This window comes from Onychostoma macrolepis, chromosome 18 (genome assembly GCF_012432095.1).
Source record: "Onychostoma macrolepis isolate SWU-2019 chromosome 18, ASM1243209v1, whole genome shotgun sequence".
Lineage (NCBI taxonomy): Eukaryota > Metazoa > Chordata > Actinopteri > Cypriniformes > Cyprinidae > Onychostoma > Onychostoma macrolepis.
In genome coordinates this window covers 18,314,877-18,333,355 of record NC_081172.1, presented here as the reverse complement: position 1 = coordinate 18,333,355, position 18,479 = coordinate 18,314,877, and the positions used below count along the sequence as shown (strand labels likewise).

The 18,479-nt window shown below is 35.3% G+C and overlaps 2 protein-coding genes across 3 annotated transcripts in view; both read left to right on the top strand.

Moving 5' to 3' along the window:
* Positions 1-10,025, top strand: LOC131524425 (vomeronasal type-2 receptor 1). Of its 2 annotated transcripts, XM_058751547.1 has the most exons (7): positions 1-95; positions 1,436-1,622; positions 2,291-2,582; positions 3,859-4,668; positions 4,755-4,982; positions 7,406-7,529; positions 7,618-10,025. In XM_058751547.1, the coding sequence occupies exons 1-7, from the start codon at positions 44-46 to the stop codon at positions 8,706-8,708; spliced, it is 2,784 nt and encodes a 927-aa protein (XP_058607530.1). In that variant the 5' UTR covers positions 1-43; the 3' UTR covers positions 8,709-10,025. The 2 variants fall into 2 exon arrangements, with proteins under 2 accessions (XP_058607530.1, XP_058607529.1); XM_058751546.1 differs by lacking the exon at positions 1-95 and having other exon boundaries at positions 1,053-1,622.
* A 2,288-nt stretch (positions 10,026-12,313) lies between these two features.
* The window catches only part of kcnab1a (potassium voltage-gated channel subfamily A regulatory beta subunit 1a), a 137,835-nt gene continuing 131,669 nt past the window's right edge, over positions 12,314-18,479 (top strand). The window contains exons 1-2 of the mRNA XM_058752197.1: positions 12,314-12,362; positions 13,168-13,257. Coding sequence (XP_058608180.1) covers positions 13,190-13,257 — 68 coding nt within the window. The 5' untranslated portion in view covers positions 12,314-12,362; positions 13,168-13,189. The remainder of the gene's footprint in view (positions 12,363-13,167; positions 13,258-18,479) is intronic.

Below are 18,479 nucleotides of genomic sequence, written 5' to 3'. Positions count from 1 at the left end.
ATAATTTCGACCTGTGATATCTTCTTCAGGACGTTAAAGAAAAATGAAAGCTGAAACGTTTTCACGGAACCCTGCAAAAGCAGTGCGTTACAATGGTGAGGGAAAAGCTTTGTGTATTGCTTGTAATCACAACTACTATGATCACAACAACAACAACGTTTGTCAGGCATTTACACTGTCATCTGAAGAGATTACAAAGATTAAACAACTGTTTATTTGTTTTTGTTTTTTAACTCTAAAACATTAAATGTGGAGTTATCTGATTTTGCCAAAAAACGACTGTTGGAGTTATCTGCTTTTGCTAAAACAAACTTTTAATATGTAGAAAAAAAAATAAAAAATACTTTCAATTAACTTTAATTTTGTAAATTACCTGCATTTGTTTAAGTTATTATTACTTAATCAAAACAACACAACTGCAGTTTGATTGATATTACTTGGAATGCGCAATAACGAGTTATCGGTTTTTGCAAATTAACTCTTCATATATATATATATATATATATATATATATATATATATACATACAGTATATATATATATATATATATATATATATATATATATATAGTTTATTATTTATTATAATAACTATTTAAAATTATAAATTAATTATCTAGGCTATTTGTATTGTATAATTGAATATTTGCTCGTAAAAATATCAAAATGATATATGAAGACATTTCCCCCAAAATGTTGAATTTATATTGTCTTTTCATACTATTCAAACATGTGGGGTTTGTAAAATTCAAAAAATAAATAAATACAATAAAGTTTAATAACTGATTGATTGTCTTTATATTGTCAATTGTATTGCTTCATAAAGTTATTAATTTCTTCCAAAAAAAAAAAAATCACAGCAGAATATGTCGAAATCAAAACAATTATCGGTACAAAAGTAGTTGTAAATAATGCAGCTCAATTATACAGCTTTCTACATTCTGTCCAGCTAGATTTTGGTTTAAAGTTTTTATTTATCTTCTTTTTTATTCTTTTTTTGTCATCAAAAGCATTATAACAGTTACCTACACATGATTCATCATAATATACCTCTGAGTAAATACATCTAAGCAGAATACATCTAAGCAGTGGTACTAATCCCATTACTTAATAGACAAATAATTTAATATGATGATTTAATATGATGGAAAAAAGAGGCATTTTGTCACTTTGTAACATAATACCTTGAGCCCTGGTTATTTTCTGACCCCGATGTGAATCCACATTGAAAGCAGCTTTGATCAGTTGTCTTATGCAATCTTCAGAGATCCCAGAAGAGCTCCTGGGAACTCAGGCGTTGGTAATTCAAAGTGTCTGTTGTTCCTCTCCAAACACATGCACATCAAAGCAGCGTGTCTTTTACATGTTCCTACTCTAAAAATGGATTTAACTGGACTGAACTCCAAAGGACGCTTTTTGATGGTTTTATGTATAGTTTCTTACCTTTACAAATCCACCGCTGCTGAGGGGAGCTGCAAACTCAAGGCCAAATTCAACCTGAGGGGTTATAAGGAAGTGGAGAAGAAGACGGTGGTTATTGGCGGTATGTTTCCCGTTCATCAGCGCCTAACTGACACTGACAGCAACACCACGATCGCTCCAGAGTCCTCTGATTGTGAGGGGTAAGAAGCTATATTTCATATTTATTATACAAGCGAAAAGTCGCCAGGAACTGCGTGATATATATTTTTTTGAATGGGCAATAAAAGTTATTCTGTCGATATCTTATGATGTGTAGCCTACTGTCACAATAGTGCACTCAAACAAAACGTGCATACTTGCGTGTCGTTATTAGATGAATCTATATTACTTGAATTGAAAAGAGGCTTAATTTCAAATTCTTAATTTGTCTTAATTGCGGCATTTATTGTGTCTTTACTTTGTAATTGCAAAGATTACAAAATCATTGGTCATGCAAAATGAATCAAACTGTTGTCCAAACAATAATTACAGCTTGTCCTCCCAAGAGACCACTTTTATGTTCCATACACTTATTCATCAATGGAAAATAACTTGTACAGTTTATTGCTGTGCTAATCAACCTGCCTGGAGACATCTAGTGGTGACAGCTGGTATTATATGTCGTGCATAAACAAATTTAGATTTTAAGACAAATGAGAGCAACATCAACAAGATCATAAGTACAATTTGGCAAGACATATAAAAGCAAATGAATTAAATTGCAACTTGAATTAAACAAACAATTCAGTCATGCAACCCCAGTGAACAAATTGAAATAAACACAGTCTGGGAGACCCTATTCAGTTCTAACATGTGAATTCCCCCTCAGCTTTAACTTCCGTACTTTCCGCTGGGCTCAGACCATGCTGTTTGCCCTGAATGAGATTAACAGCAGAGATGACATCTTACCGTTTACTGAGCTGGGTTACGTCATCTATGACTCCTGCTTCACCATTTCCAAAGCCGTCGAGGGAACGCTCACCTTCCTGACAGGCCAGGACGAGGCTGTGCCCAACTACCGCTGCGGGGATGGACCCCCTCTCTCTGCTTTGGTGGGGGCTGGAGGCTCTGATCTGTCCATAGCCACAGCCAGGATACTCGGCCTCTACTATTTCCCACAAGTACCTTTCAACTACCACTGTATTTGGAGCAATGGCTCTATTACTAGATCTATTACTTATATATTACTATATAAAAGAAAGCCATGACTTGAATACATTATTTTATATAATTTCATATAAAATAAAAACTCATTTAGTTGTTTGGCATAATCTTTTGTTGTTATTTGTTAAAAAATATTATTTTTATTATTATATAAATTAATTATAAATTATGTTTATTTTTTTGTTTTGTCATGTGGTGCAACAAGCAAGTAAATACATGAAAAAAAAAACAAAAAAAAAAACAGGAAATGGTATTTTTGTAAATTGGTAAAAAGCTCGAACCCTAATCAAACACACCTGAACCAGCTAATAGTTAATTGCTACAATTAACAATATTTAAAACAGCTGAGTATTTTTTTTCAGGATTCTTTCATGAATAGAAAGATCCAAAGATCAGCATTTATCTGAAATAAAAAGCATTTGTAACAATATACACTGTATGATTCAAAAGCTTGGAGTCAGTATGATATATATATTTTTTTATAATGGGGGTTATAGAAATTAATACTTTTATTTAGCAAGGATGCTTTAAATATATCAAAAGTGATGATAAAGACATTTAGGTAATGTTACAAAATATTTCTATTTCAGATAAGTGCTGTTATTCCCGAACTTTATATTCATCAAAGAAACCTGAAAAATTCAACATCATAATAATAATAATAATAATAATAAATGTTTTTTGTGCAGCAAATCGCAATATTAGAATGATTTCTGAAGGATCATGTGACTGGAGTAATGATGCTAAAAATTCAGCTTTGAAATCAGGAATAAATTACATTTTAAAATATATTAAAATAGAAAACAGATATTTTAAATAGTTAAAATATATTTAAAAAAAAATACTGTTCTTGCTCTACTTTGGATCAAATAAATGCACGCTTAGTGAGCAGAAGAGACTTCTTTAAAAAACATTAAAAATCTTACTGTTCAAAAACTTTTGACTGGTTGTGTACACTCACTTTCAAAAAATTACTGCTTGTTACTTGATGGTTATACCACATGACATTTTTAGACCCATTTGTTTTAAACTTTTCTTGAGTACGTTTCTAAAAACTTGGCACGTTTTAAACTAGATTTGTTCTAGTTTGTCATTGAGTATTTTTAGGTTTAATTAATTTATTTTTAGCTTTAATTTCATCTTTTAATTGCTATTTAATAAAATCAGAAATCCTTCAACAAATACACCTCTGAGCATTTAAACTGTGCTGAATTTGTTTTTCCGTTCCCCTAGATGAGCTACGCATCCTCATGCTCAGTTCTCGAAAGCAGGTTTCAGTACCCCACCTTTCTCCGCACCATCCCCAGCGATGAGCACCAGTCTGTGGCCATGGCCAAACTAGTGCTTCATTTTGGCTGGACCTGGGTGGGTACCATCGCGGCTGAGGACGATTACGGGAAATACGGCATCAAGAGGTTCAAGGAGGTGGTGGAGGAGGCGGGAGTTTGCATATCCTTCTCCGAAACCCTCCCCAAGATCAATAACCCAGAAGCCATGAAGCGCATCGTGCAGTCGGTGCTGGATTCCACAGCTAAGATCATCGTGGTGTTCTCCTCCGACGTGGATCTGAGCCCCCTAGTTGGGGAACTGCTGCGCAACAACGTCACCAACCGCACCTGGATCGCCAGCGAGGCCTGGGTCACGTCAGCCGCCATCTCCCACCACCCCGACATACTGCCTGTCCTGGGGGGTACAATAGGGTTTGCGGTCAAGCGTGCAGATATACCCGGCCTGAAAGAGCATCTGCTGAGCGTTACTCCATATAATGACACTCTGACAGAAGAGTTTTGGGGAATAGTCTTCAACTGTACTATGAATTATAAGCAGGTATTGAGAGGCATGAGGAGATGCACTGGAGAAGAGATACTGGAGAAGTTAAGTAATACCTTCACAGACGTGTCGCAGTTGAGGATTACATATAACGTGTATAAGGCTGTATATGCCGTGGCACATGCCCTCCATAACCTAGAGGACTGCAAACCCGGCAGTGGCCCATTTGAGAATAACACATGTGCTGACATTACAAAATTTGAGCCTTGGCAGGTACAACACACATTGACAGTAATGTTTTTTTTTTTAAATTTTAATTTTGTCGTCTCATTTATAACTATTATGTGTTTTCCTTTTAGCTGATGTACTACTTGAAAAATCTCCGATACACTGTTCCTCACACCGGAGAGGAGATATACTTCAATAATGGCGACGTAGATGGCTTTTATGAAATCTTAAATTGGCAAGGTGATTTGGAGGGACGGATTACATATACCCACATTGGTTACTACAACAGCACAGCACCCACTGAGGAGAGGTTGATCATCCATAATGGCTCCATCATATGGAACAATGATATTCTGGAGGTGAGGAATGATATGTTATGTGATGTGTGTAGTCATAAAATAGAGCATATATATAAACAATAAGGCTGTCAATCAATTAAAATATTTATTAGTTAAAATTTTAAATAAAAGCTGTCGGTTTAAACATTTAATATTTAATATATATTGAATAAATATGCAATATCCATCTATTCATAACATCATTTACTATTTTCTATATTCTACATGTATATATATATATATATATATATATATATTGTTTACATAATATGTGTGTATACTGTGCATATTAATTATGTATATATATAAATACAAACACATACACATGAATATATTTAAGAAAGATATTATGTTTATATATTAAATATATATATATATATATATATTATAAAATATAAGAATATAAATATATAAATGAATACATGTAATTATTTTCAAAATACATACATGCATGTGTTTGTATTTATATATACATAATAAATATACACAATATTATGTAAACAAAAACTTTTATTTTGGATGTGATTAATCGCGATTAATCGTTTGACAGCACTAATATATATATATATATATATATATATATATATATATATATATATATATAGATCTGCTCTAATAGTCGACTAACCATTAGTCAACCAGAAGAGGCTTGGTCGACCGAAATTTTATTAGTCGTTTAGCCGCAGGAAAAAAACTTAATAAATAAAAATCCACATTGGCGAAGTCACGCAGATCGTTAACGGCTGGTCTATGTGGTAGTACATCAGGACATCCAAACGCTCGTGTTCATCTATCGTCGACCTCAAATATGGCTTATCATCTGAAATATGTTAGTAGCAGCAACTTTACATGACCGCTCAATCTAATGTTAACCTAGAGAAATGTGCGCTATTGAAGTGTCTCTGCGGAGTGTGGAAGCTGAACAGTAGCGCTCACTGCAGGACAGATGGAGGCGTCGGTGTGCTCACTTGCTCTTAAAATACTCCCTCATGTTTGCTCATACAGATAAGCAGGGGCGCCGCTGTGGTTTCTGGGCCCCCTGAACATCATTGACTCGGGTCCCACCTGCGATTGTGTCCTGGGCCCCCTCTCCCTCTCCCTTGGAATCGTCCTAACCTTCCCCCCCGTTACGGTGCCCCTGCAGATAAGAGTAATACATCTTTCGAACCTATAAAGACTCTACGTTTATTTGTGTGCACTCACAATAACAACAAAATGGTGATTTAAATGGTTTTGGTCGACTAATGCTTCAAATGAATGACTACTAGTCAAGGGCAGCCCTAATATATATATATATATATATATATATATATATATTTCTCTCTCTCTCTCTATTAAAACAATTAATTTATTTAATATATATTTAATACACATTTCATATCTATCTACATTTAATATTTAAAGGTCCCATGGCATGAAAATTTCACTTTATGAGGTTTTTTAACATTAATATGAGTTCCCCTAGCCTGCCTATGGTCCCCCAGTGGCTAGAAATGGCGATAGGTGTAAACCGAGCCCTGGGAAATGAAACGCCTTTGAGAAAATGAAAGCTCAGATGGCCCAATCTGGAATCTTCCCTTTATTATCGTCATACGGGGAAAGGTTACCTCCCCTTTCTCTGCTTTGCCCACCCATGAGAAAATGAGCTACTACCTTATGAGGCGAGCGCAATATTTTTTTTTCCTCGAGAGACATCATGGCTTGCAAACGAGCGAAGCATGATAGTTGCAGTGTTGTAAGTATTTTTTAGTTCCTTCATCCGAGCCTATGGCTAGCATTAGCTACATGATTATAACTGTAACAGCATACATAAACAAACCAACTGAAGTACTGTATCCAGACACAATATTTTAAACTAACCATTCGGAGACGTCCTGCTGTAGCCGCTGAGTTGCAGCTTCTTCATCCGGTGCTTCTCCATCCAGATCAGATTCTGGGTCAAACTGAAAAGCTTGAATGACTGCATGTCTATGAGCCACTGCGATATATCCACTGTCAACATTAGCGCCAAGCACCAAGGCTGAATTTCGGGAAACAGACTTCAGATACAGTATTAGGGACCACTTAGGCCTATATAAAAGCATCCAAAAAGCAGCATGTCATGGGACCTTTAATAAATATTTTATAAATATTACATGCTGTAATATCTATCTGTCTGTCTATCTATCTATAAGGTATATTTGATAAATATTTCATGACTATCAATTACATTAAATCAAAACATTAAATATTTAATCTAATCTATTCTTAATATTTAATATATATTTGATAAATATTTCATATCTATTTATCGATTACATTGAATTTAGTTTATATTTAATACATATTTGCTCATTTTTATATTTAGTAGAATAGTTTGTCGTAATTGCATGTGCAATCTTATAGATTAAAAACATGAAGAAAAAAAAATGTTGTGTTTCTCTACTGTACTGCTTGTGTTACAGACACCGCGATCTGTGTGCAGTGAACGATGCCAGCCCGGCACCAGGATGGGTATCCGGCAGGGAGAACCAGTCTGCTGCTTTGACTGCATCCCCTGCGCAGATGGCGAGATCTCTAACACAACAGGTCATGGGAAAAATGAATTTTTTTTTAAAATTTGGTTACTTTTAATTGAGCATTTAGTCAATTTTAACAACTCATACACTTCCAACAGATGCACGAGGCTGTATCCAGTGCGATGGAGACTACTGGTCCAATGCCAATCACGATACGTGTGTGCCAAAGACCATTGAATTCCTGGACTTCACCGAACCTCTTGGGATCACACTGATCGCCATTGCTGCTTTTGGCGCTTTAGCAGCTATTGTAGTTGCGATTATCTTATTGATGCACCTTAACACACCTTTGGTGAATGCCAACGACCCACTGCTTAGCTTCTCCTTGCTGCTGGGTTTAGTGATAACCTTCCTCTGCTCCATTGTGTTCCTCGGTGAGCCTCAGATGTGGTCTTGCATGACCAGCCAGGTAGCTTTGGCCGTAGGCTTTGCTCTGGTCCTCTCCTCACTAATGGGCAAATCTGCTCTTCTCATGCTGAGAGCCAGAGCCGTGAAAGCCGTCAAAGTTGCTATGAAGGCAGCCAAAGCAGCGGCAGCGGCATCTGAGCAGAGTCCCGACACTGCCGTCATCGCTCCAGCTATTCCTCAGAAGAATGACATAGACCCCATACATCCCAGGCACCAGAGGGCGATAATGATAGTGTGCACCCTGATCCAAGCGGTGGGTTGCACCGTGTGGCTGATTCTGATGCCTCCACACCCCGTGAAGAACACAGCCGCCCAGAACATCAAGATCATCCTGGAGTGCGACCCTGGAAACATCATCTTCATCTGCTCCATCTTTGCTTATGACATTCTTTTGGCTTTGCTGACTTTCACTTTTGCTTTTGTGGCACGAAAGTTGGAAGACCACTTCAACGAGGGCAAGAGCGTGACCTTCGGCATGCTGGTGTTTTTCATCGTTTGGATCTCCTTCGTGCCCGCCTACCTGAGCACACGTGGGAAATTCATGGTGGCGGTGCAAATCTTCGCCATCTTGGCTTCCAGCTTCGGTCTGCTCGCATGCGTCTTCATCCCCAAGTGCTATGTGCTGCTTATCAAACCAGAGAGGAACAAAGAGGAACTGTTGATACCCCGAGCCAAATCACGTGACACTGCCGCCAGCGGAAGCTCCGCATCGCTCGCCACCACCAGCAGCTCCGCTAACGCTAATGGAACCACTGTATCCACTGTGTCTCTAGATGACTGAAGCCAGTCACTGTGTCACCGTGAATGTAGAAGTCTTATTATATTGGACTTTGCCATATTTCCGGTATCTTTGATATAAATTTAGCCAGATGTCAGATCTAAAACATAATAGGAATACCAGTAAATGGCTTTAAGGGGACATATCATAATTTTTTACAAATTTTTCCCCACAATGTCTACTTATAATAACTTTGTTTTCATAATTTATCACGATTATAATCATAGTTTTTATGACCATATTTCATTATCTATTATACCCCTTGCAGAGTGTCTTTTTTTGTTGATGTTTTACTTTTAAAACTTGCATGTGAAATTAGGTACATTGCTGTGCAGCACTTTTAATATCTAACTGCTGCATTCCAATATATTCATCTAACATCAGAATGCTGGGAAGGCTCATTTATGGAGCTTGGTTTCAAAAAAATTTACCATAAAAAGTTAAAGAGCAGACCAAAAATATAATCTAAATATCCAACTTTAGACGAAAGGTGCAACACTTATAATGAATAAATTAATCCATGTTAAACAATACATTTTTACATATTATTTTTTGTGAATTTTGCACAGTACAGTTACAGTATGTTTGCATACTGCATGCATTTAATTTCAAATGATCAAGGAACAATTGATTGCTTTTTAGGTGATTTTATTTTTGGTAGTTTAAACAACATATATACTATAAATCAGAAAAATAGAAACAAATAAAGAAAAGGGAACAAGAAAATTTAAATGAGCAGGAATCTGTGCACAGGGATGTTGGTACAGGTATGGCTGTAGCTTAGTTGTTCAGATTACAAGAAAAAACCTGCACTGACTACATCTAAAATATAAAACAAATCTTTTCAGAGGCAAATTTTAGTCTTAAAAGGATGACAAATAAAGAGGTAAATGTAATACTGATGTCTGACAGCAGGTGGAAGCATTGAAAGTCCATATGAGATCTCTCTCCACTGGAAATGGCACAGTAAATTAAACTGTTCTATTTGTTCTCAGTTATATAAAATAATTATTGCAATAGTTTTGCTAAAAAACAATGAAGTATATTTTTGTGAAAATTCTGTAAACTATGATGTTAATTTATTTGTGGATTTGAAAATTCATTTTCAAATTTAGATTAGACTGCATGTGTTTTAGACAAATATGGGAGGCATCACGGATTCATACACAAATTACATCTAATGTGAACTGTTTTGAGCGAGGTACCCAATTCTGAACAGGACTCTACTGAGGCCTTCATTGTGTTGCTCTTAAACAGTACGGATAAAATTATGTGTATTGCTTTGTCTCTTTGCTTTATCTTATTCATAAAATAAAAGTTACAAGAAATTAGCAATGTCCTGTTTCAATATGTTTTATATTTAATATTTAGGTGATTAAACCCCCCACAGACTCTTAACAGTTTCTACTCTAAAGAGCATTTGTTAATTTTTTCAAAAAATTAATCAATTCTAAATATATTTATTGTACGTTTTTTATCCATTTTTAAACCGCCCCCAATGAACATGGCTTAATTACTGTAGTTACTATGTTCTAATCATCAAATCCTTTGTTTTTCCATCAAATTTATTCTAACTAGTTGATTGAATAAACATATTTGAACTTTATATTTAAAAATTTTTCTCAAGTTAGCTAGTTAGCAAGACAGCATCAGCTAACTTCTTTTTTTTTTTTTTTTAAATAGGCTTGTAATTGTAATTATTGATTATATTCTTTTTTTAATTTTGTGCTAAAACAACTGTACTCTGATTTTGCTGTAAATGTATAAAGCAAATTGGGGGACATTTTACATTTTTAGAAATTAAATTTTTAATAAAAATACACAATCCTTAAGAAAGGGGGGCATTTTCCCCCACTCTACCCTATATATGGGTATTTCTTCAACTAAGGGCACTTTTAGCCTTGTGAAGTTGAATAAAAAAAACTTGTTCAAAAGTCACGTAACATAGTCTCGTAAGTTTAAATAATTTGTCTAGTTTTAAGGTCTGTAAGAGGACAAACCTAGATTACAAGAGAAATTGTTAATATTTTACATTTTTCCGACCTGCAATGAACAAATGTCATTTCCACCACACCCCAATATACAGCTGTTATTTAAATATAGAATAACTTATGCCACTCAAGAATTGTCTAAGATCATTTTTCTAACTAGTTTTACCAGTTTTTCCACAATGTACAATAATTATACATTTGTCAATGAGATAAATTAACTGCCCTAAGGACCAAATGCTGAACTGTACACCTGTCACACTCTTAAATTTAATATTGGTTTGGGTAAGAGCTTATTAGAAAATAAATAACTTGAATTTTTATATTAAGTAGAGCATGATCTCATAAATTGTGGACACATTTTTAATGTGTGATGAGAACTTTTTAAATATTTTGTAAAAATGTGTGGTGATGGAAATGACAGGGTGTGGTGGAAATGACAATGAATTAACGTGAATGTATAGAAACAGCAGAGATATTTATTAGAAAAACTCATCACACTCATTAAACTCAAAGTCATTAAACATATCAATTGTACTTTGTAACCATAAATGTCATTTCCACCACAGAGGGCAGTGTGGTGGAAATGACATTTCTGTAGTTTTTTGTGAAAAAATGGAAGACAGCTTCACTGATTAGCTTTGAATGAATACTTAGCATTTCATGTATGCAAAATACTCTAATTTAACTTAAAATTTTTAGCTTTTTAAAAACACCCTTGAAGGTACAGCATGTTTGGAAATGACGTAGAATAAGTATATTAACTGATCAAGCAATATTTACCTTGATTTTTCTTCCATTTGTTGTTGATGAAAATTTAAATTTCCTCCATGTCCAACATGTGCTCTGATGTCACTGAACATTTCCATAGAAACCACCTAAACAATCTTTCACACAAACTTTTTAAAGGGACATTACAGTGTTGTGGTGGAAATGACACCAATGTGCGACAGCTATATTTTGTATAAAAAGTAATATTGATAGTGGTCTCACATTAAATACTATAATGTATTTTAATTATTTTACTAGTGCTTAATTCAGGTACATTAATAGTTACCAGATAAGTCATATTTTGCATCATTGTATTTTCATTGTTGAAGTTTAAAAGTCTGGGTGTGTGACAAGGAGAAAACAGTGAGGAGGTTGAAAAGTATGAAAAAATCATAATAGAAAGGTAGTAAAAAGTTTTAAAGGTGGTTTTATTGTTAGTTTGAAAAAGAAAGAGGAAAAAATATATGTATTTTTAAAAATATGACCAAAGAACATAACATAGTCTAAGAATCATCCATATATAGTGGTCTTAGGCTTTTGAACCCCACTATATCTTCTTAAATAAAGACCAAAATTTGTGCATCCTTAGGAGCTGTGCGAGACAGAATGAGCGTGCATGGTTCACTTAATGCCACTTGCCACTCTAGATGCCTTGTGGAGTGATGATATTTTTTCTATAATTGGACATGTAACAACACACCCTCAGTAAGGAATAGCCCAGAGTGCCTGAGGAAGACCTTTGTAGTCTATGTGTGTGTGTGTGCCTGGTAACTGTGGCTGTGGTGTAAACAAAATACTTGAATATGGTCTTGGCAGAAAGGCCAAGTGGCCATTCAACTCTGGGCTGACCACCGAAAACACTGAGCACTGATAAACGCAAACTGACTGACCTGCCAAGGTATGATTTTAATAATTCATCAGGTCTTTGTGAACAACTCATTAAAGGGGTGAGATTAATAATGGATGCAATCCAATGGGAGGTTTTAGGATGCATGCGCTTGCTACTATTTTGGAGGGTGGGATTCATGTCAAGGGTTGCCCTTCGGTTCACAGTGAATCTGTGGGGTTTCTACTCCATGTCAGATTACTGAATACTCTGTGGGCGGGTGTGTGTTTATGATATATGAACTTGGAGTCAAAAATATATATGTAGAGGTTAAGAGTTGAAAGAGTGTTCAGGATGGTTTGAACCCTCCAAAGAAGGTCAAAGCACAGAGGTTGAGGTGTGTGTTTGGTGGTCTTAAAATAAACAGTTTTTTTCTCCACTTATGTACACATCACAAGTATCAAAAAACGAATTTCACAAAATACTAAGCCCAATTTTTATTTTTTATTTATCTTTTTTTTTTTTTTGAGAAAATGCATGCTATTTTGTAGCTGATGTTCAAAAAAGAAAAAAGAAAAGAAAAAAGAAGCTAATCTCAAGGGCACCTTAGCTTTACTTTGAAATGACTGTTAAAATAAATTCAATAATCATCCATCAAGCTCAAGTCCCATCAACTGACAGATGAATCAGAGTTTAAAAAAAGCACACCACTCAAAGACACATTATTTACCAAGCAGATAATCACCATCAACAGATTGTTGGCTGGGCAGTTAAACATAGTATTTTGTGTTGTTCTGTGCTGACAGAAACTGCTAAGAGGTTCTGAGAGACCTCCATTAACAGTCTGCTCAAGTGTTGTATATTAAATGTTTTTCAGGTGGGCTAAATATCTAGATAAAATGGAGGCAGAACGAGATATGACAGATGACGGTGACGTATGTCGCAGAAGTTCAAAAGTGCCTTGCAGGTGAGAAAAAAATCCTTTCGATGAATCATGATCAGATCTAACAAATAAATTGAATACTGAGTAAATTCACACAGTGTTGATTTGTGACATCCAAGTATTTTATTATGCATTTGTTATAACAATACTATGCATTTCTGAAAGGTTGCCATTTGCAAATTGTTCTGGTGTTTGTGCTGAAAGGTGATATCTGGTCCATAAGATACCTTTTGAGATGCTTTCATTCCGCAGAGAGACAGATGAGAGTAGCTAGAGCTGATAATTGCATTCAGATTGCTGTCATGGTAGATTAGTGTTTAAAAAAAAAAGTCTGTCTTTGTCCAGCAGGAGGAGCTGCCCAATGATGGTCATTTTCTCTTACTCTTCATTCATTGTTGTTGAAGTGATGTGATTTGACAGCTGCATGGCAGTTATTTCACTCCTTCCTCTCTCTTTGAGAGAAATTGACAGAACAAAGACTTTTACGTTAAGCAGTTACACATCACATTGAATTACTGAGGCTGTAGAACACAACAACAGCATTATAAATGGAAGAATAAACATGGAAAAGAAAAACTGGCGAAGCGCTCATAATCACTTTATCATCTTATTCTATAGCATCCGTTTTTGAATCACATTTTGACCTGCAAACCAAAAACAGTAAAATTGAATCTTTTCTAAAGTGTTTGCTAAATTTATTGTAAACTATTTGCAAATCAAATATATATATATATGTATGTATGTTTTGTGTGTGTGTGTGTGTGTATATTTAAATAGCACACGTACATCTACAAGATGTCTGTTAAATATTGCTTGATCATCTGGAAAGCATCTGCTGTGTACAAACATCTGACAGACGTCTGTAAGATGTCAGTTTTACATACATTCTAAATCATAAACATCTTAAAGACATCTAATAAACGTCTATTTGACATCTGATAGGAAACATCCTATAGAGGTATTGCAGATGAGCAAACACTAAAAAAATACATCTTTCAGATGTAAATGTGGTTTCACTTTATTTTGATGGTCCCTTTAACACATTCTATTGACTATAAGTAATGTTGCACCTACATTTCTGCTAACTCTCATTAGAGTGTTAGTAGTGTATTAGTTGGCTGGTAGGGTTAGGGTTAGATTAAGTTGACACGTTCTTGCAAAGTTACTTATAGTCAGTAGAATATCTGTTGGGAGACCAACACAATAAGAAGTTAGTAGATATGAAGCAGACAGTCTACTAATACTCTTATGAGAGTTTGTTGACATGTAGTTGCATCATTACTTAGTATCAACAGAATGTTCAAAAGGGACCATAAAAATAAAGTGTTATCGTAAATGTAGACGTCAAATAGACGTCTCCATGATGTACGTGTGCTATTAGGGTATTTACATATATATGTTTTAAAATATGGCCTAATATGCTGAAAATGTCTATGTTAATGTTTCTTTTCTCATTAAATTCAATTATGTATTACAACTCGAATTCCAGAAATATTGGGACTTTTTTTAAAAAATTTGAATAAAATGAAAATTAAAAGACTTTCAAATCACAAGCAAATATTTTATTCACAATAGAACACAGCAAATGTTTAAACAGAGAAATTTTACACTTTTATCCACTAAATGAGCTCATTTCAAATTTGATGCCTGCTACAGGTCTCAAAAAAAGTTGGCACAGGAGCAAGAAAGGGCTGAAAAAGCAAGACATTTTGAAAAGATTCAGCTGGGAGAACATCTAGCAACTAATTAAGTTAACTGACATAAGGTCTGTAACATGATTAGCTATAAAAGGGATGTCTTAGAGAGGCAGAGTATCTCAGAAGTAAAGATGGGCAGAGGCTCTCCAATCTGTGAAAGAGTGCGTAAAAAGATTCTGGAATACTTTAAAAACAACGTTCCTCAACGTCAAATTGCAAAGGCTTCGCAAATCTCATCATTTATAGTGCATAACATCATCAAAAGATTCAAAGAAACTGGAGAAATCTCTGTGCGTAAGGGACAAGGCTGATGACCTTTGATGCCCGTGGTGTTCGGGCCCTCAGACGACACTGTATCACTCATCGGCATGATTCTGTCATTCACATTACTAAATGGGCCCAGGAATACTTCCAGAAACTGCTGTCGTTAAACACAATCCGCCGTGCCATCTGTAGATGCCAACTAAAGCTCTATCATGCAAAAAGGAAGCCATATGTGAACATGGTCCAGAAGCGCCGTTGTGTCCTGTGGGCCAAGGCTCATTTAAAATGGACTGTTTCAAAGTGGAAAAGTGTTCTATGGTCAGACGAGTCCAAATTTGACATTCTTGTTGGAAATCACGGACGCTGTGTCCTCCGGGCTAAAGAGGAGGGAGAGTGTGTTCCAGTGTGTCCAGCATTCAGTTCAAAAGCCAGCATCTCTGATGGTATGGGGGTGCATATGTGCATACGGTATGGGCAGCTTGCATGTTTTGGAAGGCACTATGAATGCTGAAAGGTATATAAAGGTTTTATAGCAACATATGCACCCCTCCAGACGACGTGTATTTCAGCAGGACAATGCAAAACCACATACTGCAGCTATTACAACAGCATGGCTTCGTATTAGAAGAGTCCGGGTGCTGAATTGGTCTGCCTGCAGTCCAGATATTTCACCTATAGAGAACATTTACCGCATCATTAAACGAAAAAAAAATGTCAAAGACGACCACAAACTCTTCAGCAGCTGGAAACCTATATCAGGCAAGAATGGGACCAAATTCCAAAAACACCAAAACTCCAGAAAGTCATAACCTCAATGCCCAGACGTCTTCAAACTGTTTTGAAAAGAAGAGGAGATGCCACACCATGGTAAACATGTCCCTGTCCCAACTATTTTGAGACCTGTAGCAGGTATAAAATTTTAAATGAGCTCATTTTGTGCCTAAAATTTTAAAATTTCTCAGTTTAAACCTTTGTTATGTTATCTATGTTCTATTGTGAATAAAATATTGGCTCATGTGATTTGAAAATCTTTTAGTTTTCATTTTATTCAAATTTAGAGAACGCTCCAAAATTTCCGGAATTCAGGTTGTACATGAATCATGTAAAATAGGCTATATTTTGAATTTAAAACTGTGAACTGCGACAGGTGAGTGGCCTAGTTTACGTCTTTAGATATTATCGTGTGTTGTTAAACTTTTTGTTATAAAAACTTTTGACAAGTGTTAAAATTTTAGCTACGTCTTACCTTGAACTCTTTCTCTGTTCAAATTGGCTTCAGTAAAGCCTTGATTTGATTGCCAATTCAGTCATTTTGACATTAACGATCACTGAGGCAGACCACCTAAAAATGTAACCTGTTAATTGTTACTGATATAATTTTGGCCATTTGACTATTGATGTAAATTTCTGCAAATCAGTGGCATAACTGTATTGAAACATTTGAAGATGGATCAAATGCCCTAGATTCCCCATAAAAAAGGGTTAACCTATGTGTTTACTTGATGAGAGACTCTGACTCATTACTGTGAAAGGCTAGACACTGCCCAGGTAAGTGTAATGTACATCCTTTTTTAGTGTGATCTTTTACTTCCTGATTGTTTTCATACATAGGGCTACTTGTGTTTTAACATAGGCTACTGGTTTAGGATTATGTGTACTCTATGCTGTTGCCTATAACTTTGTAGGGCTGATGTGCTTATTTCAGTGTTTACACCTTTTGTTGTGTAGGCCTAGGGTACCTCATACCTAGTTTAAAAAAATATCACGTCATGACATTTTGTTGTTGTTTTTAAATGCTCAGTTACATCAGCAAAGGTTAAACTGTCTTTCTTACAAATCAATCCATTGGCCTATAATATTTTGGTTATTGCAGTTATTAATAAAGTTACCGGCCAACTGTGAGTAACTGTTTTATTTACTAGCCAAATCCTTGGTGAGTGTTAATTTTGGACCATGCATGAAGGTGAGAAATGGTGCAGAAATCTAAAAGTGTGTGTGGAAAGAAGTGGAGCCTGTGAACAGCTGTTCTGTCTGGTTAGAATGGCATACTGGAGTAATTAGACACCAGATTGTCAGGAAGGCTTTGCTACACAGTGTGCTGAGAAGAATCTGTTTACCATTCCAGAATGTAAGGACAGGGCTTTGGGCATTTGTGTACACAGAGAGAGAATCTTATTCCTTGCTCCTTTTCTTTCTCTCTTCTTGTACCATCTCTGATGCCTCCTCGTGTGCACTAATTATGGAAACTGCTGTGTTTTTTCTGCTCTGCATATCCACTAGAGATAAAGCTGTTCCCTTGGCTCTTTTAGATAAGAGGCAGTCATCATTCCATTATTTCTCCCCCCTTTCATTTTAATCTCTAGCCTTCACAATTGAAATAAAATCACTTGGCTGAATGAGAGCCCTTGGGACTAAGACAATTATATTTGAAGCTCTCCTGGCTATGACTCAATATTATTTGGCTTGATGAATTATATCAGAGTAAGTAACCTATTTGACCCTTACTCAAACAGCACAGTGTGAGTATCTGTGTGTTAAAGAAGAGAATATGACCGATCTTTTCAATGCCAAACAGAAAAAAGTAAGTGTTGATCTCAAAGCCAGAGTACAGGACAGAGTTCAATAGAAAATAAATGGATTTCAACACTTTTCAGTCTAGAAGATTTTCTGTTTAGCATCACTTAATTCAGACTTCAATCAAGATCTAACAGCAATTCCTCCTTCGTCAGTGATTCAGTCTTTATCTTTCTTCTTCATTATCATGGCTCAAGTTATTGCTCAGTAATTTATCTTTCATTCCTCCTCTCCCATTTTATTTTGTAGTAATATTATATTAAAACAGTAAAAAGGATTTATTTGAAAAAAAAAATATTTTGTAACATTAATAATTTCATGAACAAAGTAATAGTCTTTACTTATACTTTTGATCAATTTAATTGGTCCTTGCTGAAGAAAAGTATTGTTCTAGTATATAAGTATACATATATTTATATATAATATATAGAATAAAATATATAGAATACCTAATCAGACTGCAGTAATTGTATATGTTTGCAGCAAACTTGCACAAATAAAAGTCCCGTCATCTAACTTCTGAATGTCTTTTAACAAAATTAAGTAAATTTTTCCCCGTTTCATTGATTACATTTAATTTTTAATTCAGTGTTCTTAAGACATCCGACATTATATTGAAATTCCAAAGCCAATTTCTAAATTCTCTATTTGTCCAGCAATGATTGTCTTCAGACCCATTCCTCTGGAAAACTGAATAATTTCAAGTCACAC

Bases quoted from the DNA above. Each gene is read 5' to 3' on its own strand.
- LOC131524425 (XM_058751546.1), top strand. From the start codon at position 1,336: ATGCACATCAAAGCAGCGTGTCTTTTACATGTTCCTACTCTAAAAATG. The intron at 1,623-2,290 runs GTAAGAAGCTAT...ATTCCCCCTCAG, and splicing joins GAGTCCTCTGATTGTGAGGG to CTTTAACTTCCGTACTTTCC. The intron at 2,583-3,858 runs GTACCTTTCAAC...CCGTTCCCCTAG, and splicing joins GCCTCTACTATTTCCCACAA to ATGAGCTACGCATCCTCATG.